At 40.4% G+C, this 15,240-nt stretch overlaps 1 protein-coding gene across 1 annotated transcript in view; it reads right to left on the bottom strand.

Moving 5' to 3' along the window:
* LOC117283014 overlaps positions 1 to 15,240 on the bottom strand; it is a 23,743-nt gene that overhangs the window by 3,382 nt on the left and 5,121 nt on the right. Inside the window, exons 3-6 of the mRNA XM_033755087.1 lie at positions 6,978 to 13,062; positions 5,189 to 5,364; positions 4,671 to 4,800; positions 1 to 1,118 (exon numbers count right to left, since the gene is read on the bottom strand). Of these exons, the coding sequence (XP_033610978.1) occupies positions 1 to 1,118; positions 4,671 to 4,800; positions 5,189 to 5,364; positions 6,978 to 12,777 (7,224 nt within the window). The 5' untranslated portion in view covers positions 12,778 to 13,062. The remainder of the gene's footprint in view (positions 1,119 to 4,670; positions 4,801 to 5,188; positions 5,365 to 6,977; positions 13,063 to 15,240) is intronic.

The raw sequence follows: 15,240 nt of genomic DNA, 5'->3' as shown, positions 1-15,240 counted from the left end.
AGTGTTAGTGACTGATGCACCAACTCCAGAAGACATCACAGCTGTAGTGTTAGTGACTGATGTACCAACTCCAGAAGACATCACAGCTGTAGTGTTAGTGACTGATGCACCAACTCCAGAAGACATCACAGCTGTAGTGTTAGTGACTGATGACCTAACTCCAGAAGACATCACAGCTGCAGTGTTAGTGACCGATGCACCAACTTTGGAAGACATCACAGCTGTAGTGTTAGTGACTGATGTACCAACTCCAGAAGACATCACAGCTGTAGTGTTAGTGACTGATGCACCAACTCCAGAAGACATCACAGCTGTAGTGTTAGTGACTGATGACCTAACTCCAGAAGACATCACAGCTGCAGTGTTAGTGACTGATGCACCAACTTTGGAAGACATCACAGCTGTAGTGTCAGTGACCAAAGAACCAACTATGGAAGACATCACAGCCGCAGTATCAGTGACCAAGGAACCAACTATGGAAGACATCACAGCCGCAGTATCTGTGACAGAGGAACCAACTATGGAAGACATCACAGCTGCACTGTTAGTGACTGACGTACCAACTCCAGAAGACATCACAGCTGTAGTGTTAGTGACTGATGCACCAACTCCAGAAGACATCACAGGTGTAGTATCAGTGACTAAGGAACAAACTTTAGAAAACATCACATCTGTAGTATTAGTGACTGAGGCATCAACTTTGGAAGACATCACAGCTATAGTATCAGTGACTGAGGAACCAACTATGGAAGACATCATAGCTGTACTATCGGTGACTGGCACACCAACTTCAGAAGATATCACAGCTGTAGTATCAGTGAATGATGCACAAACTTCAGCAGACATCAAAGCTGCAGTGTTAGTGACTGACGTACCGAGTTCAGATAGTATCACACTTGCAGTATTATTAACTGAAATTTCACTTCTTTCCTCTGCTGTTTCTGGGGTACTGCTGCAAAAAGGCAGACTACCTTTTACTGCTTCAGGCCAATCTTCACAATTTTCTGCACTTTCATCTTCATCATCAGTTATTCCAAATGAGTTACTGTCACTATAATACACTTCTTCAGCTTCATCATTCTTGTCACTGCTATCAGGAGGGAGGCCTCGAACATGTCCTGACAAACAAGACCACACTGTTAGAAAAGGACAAAAAATACTGGTTTATTTATCTATAAACACATGCACATGTGCTACAGTGTGTGCCCACACATACATACACCAATTCCCCATGCTCCAGCGAACAAAATAAAGACATATAACTTAATTTATATGGTATCGTGGTCCAGGGCTGGGTACCTTTTACCAGTCATGTGTTGCACTGTTGTCAGCATGCAGTCTACATGGCCTATATCACATCTTTTCAATATTAGTACCATTACCCTTGAAGTTACATTCTGACCACAATCCCTGTAGTATCATGAGAACAAAAAAATTCCCTATTTCCAGATGACAAAGTTATGAAGAGTATTTGGACCTGTGGAAAAGAAAGTACCAGAACATTGCATAATGACATTCATAAGTTGTACTTCTCACTTCATATTATTGGGGATTAAATCCCAGAGGATCAGATGGAGAGGCATGCACCTGCATGTGCAGACTGATACATTTTGGCTGGAAAATCTCAAGGGGTGAGAATTGTTCTCAGATAAAAAGATAAAGGGAAATTACTTGAATAGATGGAAAACTATCAATTGGTCAGAGAAAATCCTAGGCCAGGGTAAAAACTTACTTTAGGAGAAGAAATAGTGACCAGGAATGAAAACATCCGAGTGTTCAAAAAGAAGAATGACATGTTGAAAATGCTGGATGTTTAGGTCATTGTACATTTGTATTACAGCTTTCCAAGGTAGGGAAATGTCTCAACATAAAGAGACTGGTATCCTCAAGTAAGAAGCAAAGGAAGATCAAAAAGAACGCAAAAGATAACAACTCAGAAAGAAGTTCTTATGGAAGGCCAAACATAGAATGAAGTTGAAACACTGGTGGAGAACAATGTCTGACAGTGGCATGTTGTGGATTTGCTGTGGCCCTCAAATGAGTGTGCAGTATTCCAGTACTTACAATCTATCAATACGGTATTTGCCAGTTCTATTAATGACCCTGGCTCATGTGGCAGTGTAGTTGGTTGAGGCACTATGCTACAAGCCGGAAGGTTGCGGGATTGAATCCCGATGAGGTCATTGGGCTTTTTCAATTTACCTAATACTTCCAGCCGCACTATGGCCTTGGGTCAACTCAGCCTCTAACAGAAATGGGTACCAGGAATATTCATGGGGGGTAAAGGGCGGCCGGCGCATAAGGCTGACAACCTTACCGACATCTATGAGCCGACTGTCTAGAAAATGTGAGAACCTCAACATCTCACAACCCTATGGTCTTCACAGCCTGTTACAGGGATACCTTCACTTTTACTTTACTTAACAATCACCCTTGTGGGCACTGATACCCACTTCTACAGCCAAAACCATACTACAGAAGTTTTTATCAAAACAAATTAAATGAGTTCTGGAAAGAATTAATAGCCTACTTTCGTTTGATAAGACATGGACCACACAGACATCAAGGTGATCTCAGAGCATACACAAGAAGTTCTGGGAAGAACTAATCACTTACTTCCCTCTGATACAATGACCATGCAAAAAACAAAAAAATTAGAGAACAGTCACAGAGAAAGCAAGGTGATCTCATAAGCCGTATAGTCCTACACAATTATGGGGCTACAGACAGAGAGATAGACACAGAAGAATACACAGACAGACAGCAAAGTGATCACATTAGCCTACTTTCCTTATTTTTTCAAAATAAGGAAAGTAGGCTAGTGAACTACCACATGAATGTTTGAATGCATTATTCCATTGGGAAATCATAAATGGGGATTTCATCATATGATTAGAAACAAGACTGAAAAGGATGTGCTTCCTAATGTAGTACACAAAATGTCATTCTTCAAAGCTTATTAAGGTCACTTGAAAACATAAATAATGAAATGTAAATCAGTCGATGTCTCCTAGATCAGATTTCAACATTATTTAAGAAACGTGTAGCTTTGATTTTTGGGCCAGGCTGTGTCGAACATGTGAGGACTTTCAGATGTCGTGGGAAATCCTGCAATTGCCATCTTCATGTTTAATGACTGTGGGGCAGATTTTGGTGGCTCTTGTATGTGACGCCATGTTTGGTTGCACAGGGAAGCTGGTCACTAAGCAACAGGGAGGGACCATGTGGTAAGTGAAATGAGGTGACAAAAAATGTTCTGGTGACTGAGTAGTCCTGATGTGAGGTGGGGAAAAGTATCTCACCAACTGTGTATTTAGGACAGGTCATGGAAGATATTTCTCTTTTCTTCCTCCCCCACATGAACAGGAAAGGAAGTCCAATGGTGGGTTTGGGGGAAGGGGGGTTAGTCATGAAGTCCATTTTTACTCAATCTGTATCCAACTTTCTGGAAATGCCCCATAATTTCAACTGTGCCCACTTCACACCTGTTTGCTTGGTGTAGTTTTTGACCCTAAAGATAAATGAAACATGTCCCCCCAAAACAATAGTCAACTTTCACTGGAGAATATGTTACATCCTTGATGACAGAATTCTTCATAATCACTGCTGTGAGAACCTCACTTCCAAAATAACAGATACAGAATGAGTAAAGCCTGGCTTTCAACCCTTTTCTCCCTCCAAAACCCACCATTAACCACCTTCATCCAACACTCACTGAACTCCTTATCATATGTTCAATCATGCTGTCCCTGAAATGCTTCTCTGCACCTTTTCTCATGACCACCTGATTGCCAGATCAGTGTTCACCACCCCTTCTCATTAACTACATGGTTACCAAAAGTTTTGTCATCACTTCTTTTCACTAACCACATGGTTGCTCTGTATTTGTTAGCATCCTGCTTCTCTATTCTTTTTGCAGTTTCACCCGACACACTGCGTAATGCGAGAGCCATATAAGAGCTGCCAAAACTCTTCCCAGTCAATATTTCTGAACATGGCAAATGCAAAGTTTGTCAAAACATTGGAAAACCCTCAGCCAAATTCTCGCATTAAGCTCCGGTAGCAAAATCCTAGGCATCAGAATCTGTGAAACAGTATATGGGTGATATATATATGGAAAAGTCCATTTATGGTGATCGGTAAACTGCTTCATCATGGATAAATACAGGTAAAAATTGGAACTGCTGACAACTTTTAGGTGAAAGCCTCCCATAGAGAGTTTTAATAAAATCTGTCCAACTGTTTATATGCTGATACTAAGTAACAGACTGACTGAGTGACAAGACTTTTGCAAAATACCGTATTTACGCATGTATAGGCCGCACATTTTTTGCCAAAAATTCAAGAGGAAAACTGGGGTGCGGCTTATATTCGAAATCACATTTCATTTTAAAAAAAAAAATATATTCATAATTAGTAATACAGGGTGTAATACTCCTGAAATAATATTCCAAGAAAATTATTTTTTCTATAATTTCTGTCTGAAAATTGTGCTGCGGCCTATACATGCACGCGGCCTATACATGCGTAAATACGGTACATTCTTTCTTGCTCTGTGAAGTGTTCTTAGTAACCTCAACATAACTATGCAGGATATGAATGTATATCAAATTATGGGACACCATGTATTGAATCTGCCCCTACATCTTGAGAGTTGCTCAGCATCCTACCTGGCACCTTCTTCTTGCCGGACGGCCCAAGCCACAAGTCCTCCTCCACTTCCTTTCCTTCATTAAATAAAGAAGTTCGAATCCTTCCAGTGTTCTCTAGCTGGTGCCGCTGCTTACCAAGCTCATTTATCTTAAGAAGAAAAAATACAAACATCCTAAGAAAAATTATATCCATATGCAGACTCATGAAATACAAATTAAAGCCACCACTCTGGGATTTACCAAGATGGCAGATGGTTACTAGCAAGCACTGTTTGTGATGAGAAGTACCCTCTTCCCAAGTTTCTTATTTCCAACCTCATTCCTACCAACTATGAATCAGTTGATGTATGAACTAAAAAAATGCATGTACTCGTGGGTGCAGGCGCACACACAATATGAGAAAATATAAAACTCCTGGCATCTGTTGCTCCTGTACATGAGCTAATAGAAAAGATTTAAAAAAATGTAAAGATCAATGACATAACACATAACATATTGTCATGTGATCCTTATGTGGTGTTACCACTAGTACGTACCAAGATTAACAGAATTGACTTGAGAATTTTACGGGAGTTGCAATAGTTGAAAATCTTCACACTTCTCACAGCAATATCATGCATGTTTGATGAAGTATCATGTGATCCAACCCATGCTCGTGAGGCTGTCTTCAGATCTAGCTGAGCCTCATCCAATGTAAACGAGATCCTTTCACCTGTACATCATAAAATATTTTAGCCAACGACATCATGGAACTTGAGGCAAGAACAAATATCTAAAACCAGCATAAACCCCACTGAAATTTCAGTTTGATGTTTTTAAAAATTATGTACTTTGACTTGAGGCTCTGACAGTGGTGACTGTCTCCTGGGATGTGACTTGAAGTAGCCATTAAGAGGTGTGCTAACATTTCAGAAGAAAATAGTGCCTCTGTCCTCACGGTTAAAAGTAAGTCAAGCAAATAACCAACAAGAACTACGCAGCAAGCAGGTCTGACCCTGAACATGGAGGCAGTATGTTTTCATAAAATGTCAGTAAACTTCAACCAGACTAAGGGCATCATGACCCAGGACAGAGTATAAACCTGTCTGAAATATGTAGGACATGAACCATCCCTGTAAATCCTTTCCCACATTCAAGTCTCTATCAATACAACTTAGATCTACCAACATCTAAACAAAAATAAGATCCACCAGCCTGCAGTCTCTCATGCATGCATACATACACAAACACACAACCCTCGAAGAGGGTAATGCTTGCATTTCTGTTTGTATGTTAGCAACTAATTATGTATAGGAGTAGAAGAGGGGGAACATGGTAGCATACTTGATTGAAGCACTATTCTACAAGTTGGAAGGTCATGCATTTGAATCCTAATGAGGTCACTGGATTTTTCAGTTGACCTAATCCTTCCAGTCGCACTGTGGCCCTGCGGTTGACTAAGCCTCTTAATGGAAATGAGTTCCAGGAATATTCCTGGGGGTAAAGGGTGGCCAGCACATAAGGCTGACAACCTCAGTGCCATCTGAGCCGACTGTCTAGAAAATGTGGGAACCTCAATGTCTCACAACCCTATGGGCCTCCACAGCCTGTTACAAGAATAGCTTTTATCCTTACCTTTTTTTTACCTTACAAGGGCAGATGATGGTAGCTATAAATGGCAGTGGAAGGTATACTTAGTGCTGTAACATGAACCTTTGCCAAAGAGACTGCAGGTACTTCCAGACAGCAGCATTATTTGCTGTATATTATTATTCTATGAATTTTCACATCTTAGTATAAATTTAGATGCCTTTTCCCAAATGTTTCAAGTTCACAGCATGCACTGTGAGCAAGTACGATGCTGATAACTGCTAGAGTTTCCTACTGAAAGGTCAACGGGGTTATCCTGATAATTTTATATGTGCACAAGCATCCACCGACTTTCATGGTGAATGGCCAAGCATACTTCTGTAGCCATGGCCTCTGTGTGTTATTCAATGATGATGTCAGCATCTAGACTGTACAGCATCTCATACTAGGGCGACTCATGAACGATGAACTGGAAAGGATTTTGAAGGAAGGGGTCATGGCCTGATTGAGGTACTAACCCAGAACTTGCCTGGAGGGACTGAGGAAAGCACTTATGAAGGTACTCTCAATAGCCAATATCTTGGCCAAGAGTGGAACCAAGCACCTTCCAAATACATGCCTACAACATTACTGCTAGATGAACTGAACCGGCTTGGTATAATGACGGCTGTATCCCTTCACACACACATCATCACCACACCAATCTGCTAAGTGCTTTGATCCAATTCAAGTATGCATTAAAAAATTGGGACTTACCAACTGGTAACACCTGCCGAAGATCCAGCATTGCTAATCGGACTCCAAATAGGAAAGCGTCTTTCCCAAAGAATGTAACCTCCTCTCTCTGACTGCTAACCTGAAGAATGCCCCACTCTGGGTACACTGTCATTAGTACACCTTCCAGGTGCTCGTGAAGATCTTCGGTGTCTAACCTCCTATGTGTAAGTTCCACTTCAGGTTTTCTGCTTGAAAATGTGCTGTCTTGTTCCTCAGTCCATGCATCCACAGCAAACCATTCATGTGTATACTTGCTATTCACTTCTGTCCTCCTGCCTACCATTACATGTATTTTATTTCCCTCCACAACAAAAGGCATAACAGGGTGATTTGGTGGAAGCCTCATCCCATATTCTACAGGACTGAAAAACATATTCAGCACAAAAACATCATAAGTCTTACCACCTTCATTAACTGCAGCCACAAATGCAAATGGTGGGCGTATTTCGGATATGGTACCTTCATACACCCTGCCTTCAAAAAGTCCTTCACGGACAGAAGGATATACAAATTCAAAGGGCAGGGAACGAACTGCTTTTGAAGTGATATGTTTTCTTTGCATCTTTGCTTCTTGAACTCTGGTCACAATGATATCTGAACAGCCAAGAAGCTTGTTCTCACCAACCACATCACCTTCAAAATACACTTCACTACCAACAGGAAGATGTTCTTCCAAGTCTGTAGTTTCATTATTTCCACAGAAATTCACAACACTTTTATGAAATATAACCTCCAATTCTGCACCAGAGATGGAATATTCTAGAACTCCCCTGGTAGAAGACTCATATCTCTTTACTCTTGCAAGTCTCCCTTTTATCTGTTTGGGAAGTTCTGTGTACTGTTTAGGAATTACAGGACGCTGCACCACCTCCTCCTCCTTATCAGATGAAGTCACATGTGCATCGCCTGTAATCTCATCTTGACACAAAGGTTTCACTTCATCCCAATGGTCTGTAATGCCAATATCTCTACATCTATCCCTGTCAGTTTCGGTCCCAAACTTGAAACCCTGGGGACTGTTTCTTACTTCTTGCTGCTCCGTTACTGGGCCTGTTCCAGTAGCTGACCTACTCTCCAAGGTGTGTGCAGACAGCTTGTAATCAAAATCTATGTCTATGTTTGCTGCATATGGTATGTCTTTTTTCCCATCGTACAGCGTCATATTGCTTACAGCTACCAACCTTCCTGGTGTAAGATTCTGTTTTATTTGCAAGTCTGTGATGGAAACTCCTCTAACAAAAATGCCTTCTTTAAAGAACACTGCTTTTACCCTCTCATTTTGAAACTGAAAATTTACTACTCCAGATATCTCACAGAATGTAAAGCTTTCTATAATACCTAAAAACACTTTACTTTGTAACGTTTTAGGCAGTTTTTCTTCCTTTCTTGCAATACTTCCCTGCACACAGTGTAATTTGTCATCATGCATTGGCTTTTCCTTGTTTATGCCTTTATTTTCTGTGGGACACTTGACGTTCATGGGTTCACAGCTCTCTGATTTCTGTCTTCCTTGAACACTGCCTTTGCACTTACTTCTTGCCTTACTTTCACTTATCAAGGAATTAACATTATTATCAGCACAGTTCTTGTGGCATGCCTCCATATTACTTTCACCCTTTCTATCCTGTCCCACATTCCCGGGCCGTTTCCCCTTCCAGGCACATGTTGCAACATACACTGCACCTGATGGGTGATCCCTCAATATAAACACATCAGCAAACACCTGCATGCCTTGTACATACTGCTGCCAACCTGTATTCATAACAATACGCTTCTTATCAACATACAGGTTTTTTCCACGGATAATAACTCTCACTTTCACTTTGCAAACAGTTGCTGTCATTAACACCATATTGCTTGACCATGTAGAATCTATAATACCAGGTACATTCTTTGATGACTTAGGCAGGGGATTCATATGAATGATACAATCTGAGGCATTTGTTTCATTAGTAGAAACTTCTTCTATATTGTTATTTAATTCTGTTGTCTTCTGAGCCTGAGGTACAAAACAATCTAAAATTTCTGATGAGTTGAGAATCCCTGGTGCTTCAAATCCTGCACACGATTCTGGTACTTTCACTTTTCCTTGCTCATCATCAGGGACTGCCATTTCCACTTCTGATTTTAACACATTCCTATCTGAAGTATTAGGTCCTTCTTCTGATAAATGTGCACTTCCATCTGTTTCCTGTGTGACTGCATCAATGCTCTCTGCTACACTGGCCTGCTGTCCAGACAAAGTAAGCGATCTGACTGCTAAATCCTTATGACATTCTGTATTTGCCGAGGCACATGTCCTGCAGACACAACCACATGTGTGCTTCCTTACACTCAAGTGATCCACAGAGAAGCTGTCCCAACAGTTCAGATGTATCACTTGTCTATGATACATGTCATCTTCGTCAGTTATTTGGTCAACAGAAAAACCAGTCTCTTTCAAAGACATGTGGCATGATGTCATGCTGTCATCACTTACAGCCTCCTCATCCGAGTTTGCCACCAATCTGTCTGCAGCCTGACAACCTTCCAGCTGTTTTTCAACATCACTTTCAATATAAACACCTGTTGCTTTATATTTAAAAGCATCACCTTCATACTGTACCACATCAAGTGTGACAAGCATTTCACTGTATAGAACATCACGGAGCTTAGTCTTTTTGCCAATCTTAATGCCATTTATAAATACTTTTTCTGAATAAAATGATGCCCTTTCTTCTCTGCCATCCATTGTAAATGCAACTGTTCCATAATTGTACGCCAAACTATAGATATGTCCACTGTATGCCCCACGATGTGGTTTACAAGTGTGTGGGTGTTCAGACAGTGACGAGAAACTGTCGTCATGCAAGGACAACTCAGATGACTGGTCTCGTGACTCCTGGCACAATTTACTTGGTGCCTGTGTGTCTGGTATGTTACTTGCTCCTGTAGATGACAATAAACTTCTTGGTACATACATAAGACAGTGCTTCTGATTGGTCACAGATCCAGATACAAGCGTCCATCTTGTGGAAGATAATGCAGACATATCTTCAGCTGATGACTGTAATGACAGTGGCATAAAAATTGGCACTAAAATTTGTGGAATATCTGAAACAATTTTATTTGAGTTTAACTCACATGAATCCACTGGTTGTGCTGCATAAACATTTAACTCATTTTCAAATGTTCCAACAAATTCCTGTGGTAATGTATCCTGCACACATGTAGATACTCCAACTGAATGCAAATTACATAGCTGTTCACTGCATACTGCTTTTGTAGAATGCTCAGATGCAGCATTTGGGTTCATGGGTACTTTGTCCTGTGATATTAAAGCCCTGTATTCAGAAACTGAATTATGGGAGGACAGTTTATGTAGGGTGACTGGTATTTGAATACACTGATCTGAAGATGTCAATATATTGCATGGCTTATGTTCATGTGATGTGATACCAGTAACTTGGACTGTCATCCCAGACTGAGGACCTGAAAGTGATTTTGGTATGGCAACAACATTACTTGGTTTCAATGGGTCTGGAGGCATCTCTAATGCAATTTCCAACACACCTGGTGATCCATATATTCTATCTTGTGTATGTGATGGTCCTGATGGCATTCTGATCCCTGTCTTTGCAAATATGTCTACAGTGACACTATCCTTGCCATGATGAGATATGCTGCTTTTGGGCTGTTTTGTAAGTTCATAGGGAAAGGTTACAAAACCAGTCAATGTCATTCTAAACTGAGAGTCCATTTCTGCTGCTGATGTAAGAGATGTGAAAAGCTCATATGAAAACTTAAGATTTATAGTCTGTAGCTTTGAATCATTCAAAACAATGCCAATGAGAGAGAGACAAGGAATCTTCTCAGACTTGTCTTGTATTGAATGTGGACTCCAATACAAAGCCACTGCTCCATATTTTCCTTCTGATATGTCAGATGGGGTGTCTGTTTCCTCTTGTTCTGATATGTTCAGTGAACCAACTCCATCTTGTTCTGGTATGTTAGTTAGATCAGCTCCTCCACCTTGTTCTGGTAAGTCAGGTTGGCCAATTCCTCCATCTTGTTTTGATATGTCAGGCAGACCAGCTCCTCCATCTTGTTCTGATGTAACAGGTGGACCATGTTCTGACAAGTCTGTTAGACCTGTTCCTCCACCCTGTTCTGGCAAGTCAGGTTGGCCAATTCTTCCATCTTGTTTTGATATGTCAGGTGGACTAACTGCTCCATCTTGTTCTGATATAATGGGTGGAACATGTTCTGATATGTCTGTTAGACCAATTCCTCCACCCTGTTCTGGCAAGTCAGGTTGGTCAACTCTTCCATCTTGTTTTGATATGTCAGGTGGACTAACTGCTCCATCTTGTTCTGATATAATGGGTGGAACATGTTCTGATATGTCTGTTAGACCAATTCCTCCACCTTGTTCTGGTAAGTCAGGTTTGACAACTCCTCCATCTTGTTTTGATATGTCAGATGGACCAACTCCTCCATCTTCTTTTGATATGTCAGGTGGACTACATTCTGATATGTCTATTAGACCAACTCCTTCACCTTGTTCTGATAAGTCAGGTTGGCCAGCTCCTCCAACTTGTTTTGATATGCAAGGCAGACCAATGCCTTCACCTCGTTCTGATATATCAGGGAGACCAACACCTCCACCTTGTTCTAGTATGTTCGGTGGACCAACTCCTCCATGCCATTCTAACTTGCCAGGTGAATGATGTGACAGTTCATGAGCCACTGTGCGAAGTGTGTCATGCCTTGTGTATTCTTGTGAATAAGATGCCACTGCTTTGACATTACTTTCTTGCGACTTATCCAATGAAGCATTAGTGAAGTACGCATCTTTACTGATGCTCATACTACATGCCAACGGTGAGATAATGCACTTAATAAGCTGCTCTGATGCTCCATCACTTACATGCTTTGAAGCTTCAGAAGTAGAAGCACATTTATTCTGATCGATATCATACTCAACTCGAATTTCAGTTTCAATAGTAACAGGTGTAGTATCATTTGTTTCAGTACAGCTATCAACATCAGAAGTACCAGCATTACTGACTGCTTTATCATCCGCATCACCAAAACAGCGCCTCTTCACTTCACTATAAGAACTGCTGTTACTTTGAAATTTCTGCTGACATGTATGTTGCCTCATATTCCATTCTGCTTTCCATGCAAACTTTGCTACATTATATTTTCTGTGGGCCGATCGTTTTTGTCTCTTTTCAAACTCAAACTCCACTATATCTCCAGCACTCAAATGATCTTGAATCCATTCAGATTTCTCTAATTTTCTGTGATTAGAATCCTCGAATAAATTATTTAAAAATATAAGCACCGGAACTGAGACATCGCTCACTTTAGCTACTGCCAGTGCCACATCTGGGGGTGAAACTTTAACAATATGACCCTTGTATATATAATTAGGAACCATAGTTACTCTACAACTGCAACTGGACAAGTAGTGACTAAATATCTTGATATATGATGGCTTCTCATGATGCCACACACACGTTGCCTCATACTGGACGTTCTGTTCGTTATTCTCTTGCAAGAGAGATGCATTACACTGAAATTCAGAAGTACCAACCCTAACATAGGAACTTAGTGGATAAGAAGGGTCACATCTCTCGCCTGCCACATACAAATTCTCAACATCAAATAGGATTCTTTCTTTAGATGAAACTGTAGTCAGTATGCCTAACCTGTCAGACAATATGTCTGTCACTTTTGCTTCCACACATGACATATGAATATGTTTATTTTCAAGACTGCCTTCTACTTCCATATTACTGTCTCAAAAGCAAAATGTGTAGCAGCTTAGAATGTAAATATGGTATTTTCAGCTTGTAATTCGAGCATGTTTGCAACTCCAACTCTTACTTCATACATCACAGCATTAAAAGAAATGACATTTTGTATCCTTGGTACAAGATAAATAATAACCAGCTATCAATATAATACATATTTTTACACAAGCAGAGTGCGCACACAAATATAAAGTAACAAATGATTCCACAGTGACGAATCACTCTGAAGCAGTATCCAATACAAGTGACCGGAAATGATGAACCTGTAAATAAAAATCATTCAAACAGAATGTAACAAGAACTCTTACAGATTTTGGTCTTCTGGGGTGTGACACTATGTAGTCTTGTAGGTGGATACCAGTGTTTCAAAGGAAAATACTACCTCTGTCCTCATGGTCATATTGAGGAAGCACTGGTAATGGTTGCAATATGACTGGCTCTCTTAGTCAACCTGTACAGTCCTGGTATCAGTCTTTGCCAGACAGTGACATAAAGCAAGACACATTGTTCTTACTTGGTGCCTCCTGCCTGAGGAGAAGAGGGGTTCAAAGCATACTGGAGTGTACTGCATGTACAGGAACCGAGTTGGGTGATGATGCAGTCAGATTATACACACAGGCTTGATGAAAAGTGGTCACTCAGATCAACAGGAGGTGGCCAGACAGAACTCACTCCACACCAAACAGAAATTGTGCCAAAAAATGGAAGCATGAAGGAGACTATCTTCTGAGATGTTTTGCTATACAGTCTGGTAGAAGTTTACTGATATTTCAGAGAGACATCAGTAAACTTCTACCACACTATACACGTAACAACCGAAAGACGGGGCCCTTCATGATCAGCACTACAAGAACCTCAAATCTCAATAAATGGCAGCACGATCACCCAAACGCTGGTATGCATCTACAAGACTACAAAGAGTCACACACTGAAGGTCATCTTCTGAACAACTGATGTCACAAAAATCTCAAAATTTGTAACTCCTAAGGATGCTTACTTTTCTTTTGATAAGGCTAGCAGGGTGATCAAATCAAGGATGAAACAGGCAGAGTATGCAGCATGCATGGAACTGAGTTATCTTCTATCCTGACATGGGGGCAGCATGTTGCACACAAATGTTTCCCTGTACCACACTACACGGTGTCACATCTTCAATTCAATGTGGCACTTTTGCCATCAAGATCCTGGCCTTCCAAGAGGCCTCTTCCTTCCAGATTTTCCACTAAAATCTGTTTTAGTCCTCTTTTTTTTCAATCATGCTACATGTCCTGCCCATCTATTCCTCCTGTATTTTCTCACCCTAACACCGAGTTAAAAATACAAATTATAAAGCTTCTTACTGTGTATTTTTTTCCATATTTTTGTTCCTTCCTCTCTGTTGGACAGAACACTTCATTTTCAACACAACCTTGTTATGTAACTGCCCCAGGCTTACAGACCAAGTTTCAAACCAAGAGATAATGTTATTCTTTGGGGTTTTAGGTAGGATACAGAGATGAGAAATTCTTACATGAATGGTACAAGAATTTTCCAAATTAATATGCTCTCGAGTAATACTATCATCTGGTAGAAGTTCACAAACGTTTACGAACTGCCTTCATCTTCAGAGTTAAAGAGTAAGCCATGAATAAAGGCTGGTTCAGAGAACTAGTTTGAAACATCAGGGAACTTAACTGGCTTGCATGGCACCACATCCCAGAAGGCAGTATTCTTCAGTCACTGCTGTGAAGATCTGAAACCTAATTCACGACATGATTTTGATGTGCTACACCTGAACTGCTATATTTTCGAAGGATCTGTTAACTCACAAAATCGCAAAGTACAGGGCCTTTAATGTAACTGATTTTAGAGTTACATGATACACTGAACTGATGTGATACAGTGAGCGTCATTAACACTGTCTCTGATACATGTTTATTATCAGCCTGCTTATCTAGTCAGTATACAGTGAACCTTTGCTAAACTGGATTAATTTAGGGGGAGATGTCATTTGGATTAAGCTATAATCTGGATTAATGAAAAAAAAGATAGCCCTAAAAGACAAAAAAAAAGCGTAGGAAACAAATAAATGGAATATTTAATAATATAGTGTGTGCTGATGAAAATAAATAAAAAATCACTGTACAGCCTTTATTTAAAAACTATAAACAGACAAGAAGCTGAAATCCAGAGTCTCCTACATTCAGTTCAAGCCAGTCTTGGATGTGTTCTTGCGTGGTTTCAATCTCTCCAGCAGCCCTTGACACAGTCTGAAAGTCCTCTTGCTCTAATGCCACGTGTCTTTTAAAGTTATGTACTCAACTGTGAACTTCAGTTTTCATTTTTCATATTTCAATTTGGATTAACTGTGACTGGATTAGTGACATTTCCTGTACTTCATGAATTTCCTGCACTGTATTAATATAACCTGTCTTGTGTTAAGCTGTCCCTGTGCTAATGGG

The sequence above is a fragment of the Cryptotermes secundus genome, unplaced genomic scaffold (assembly GCF_002891405.2).
Source record: "Cryptotermes secundus unplaced genomic scaffold, Csec_1.0 scaffold276, whole genome shotgun sequence".
Classification (NCBI taxonomy): domain Eukaryota; kingdom Metazoa; phylum Arthropoda; class Insecta; order Blattodea; family Kalotermitidae; genus Cryptotermes; species Cryptotermes secundus.
Note: the sequence above shows the minus strand (reverse complement) of the source record. Positions and strands in the feature narration are given on the sequence as shown.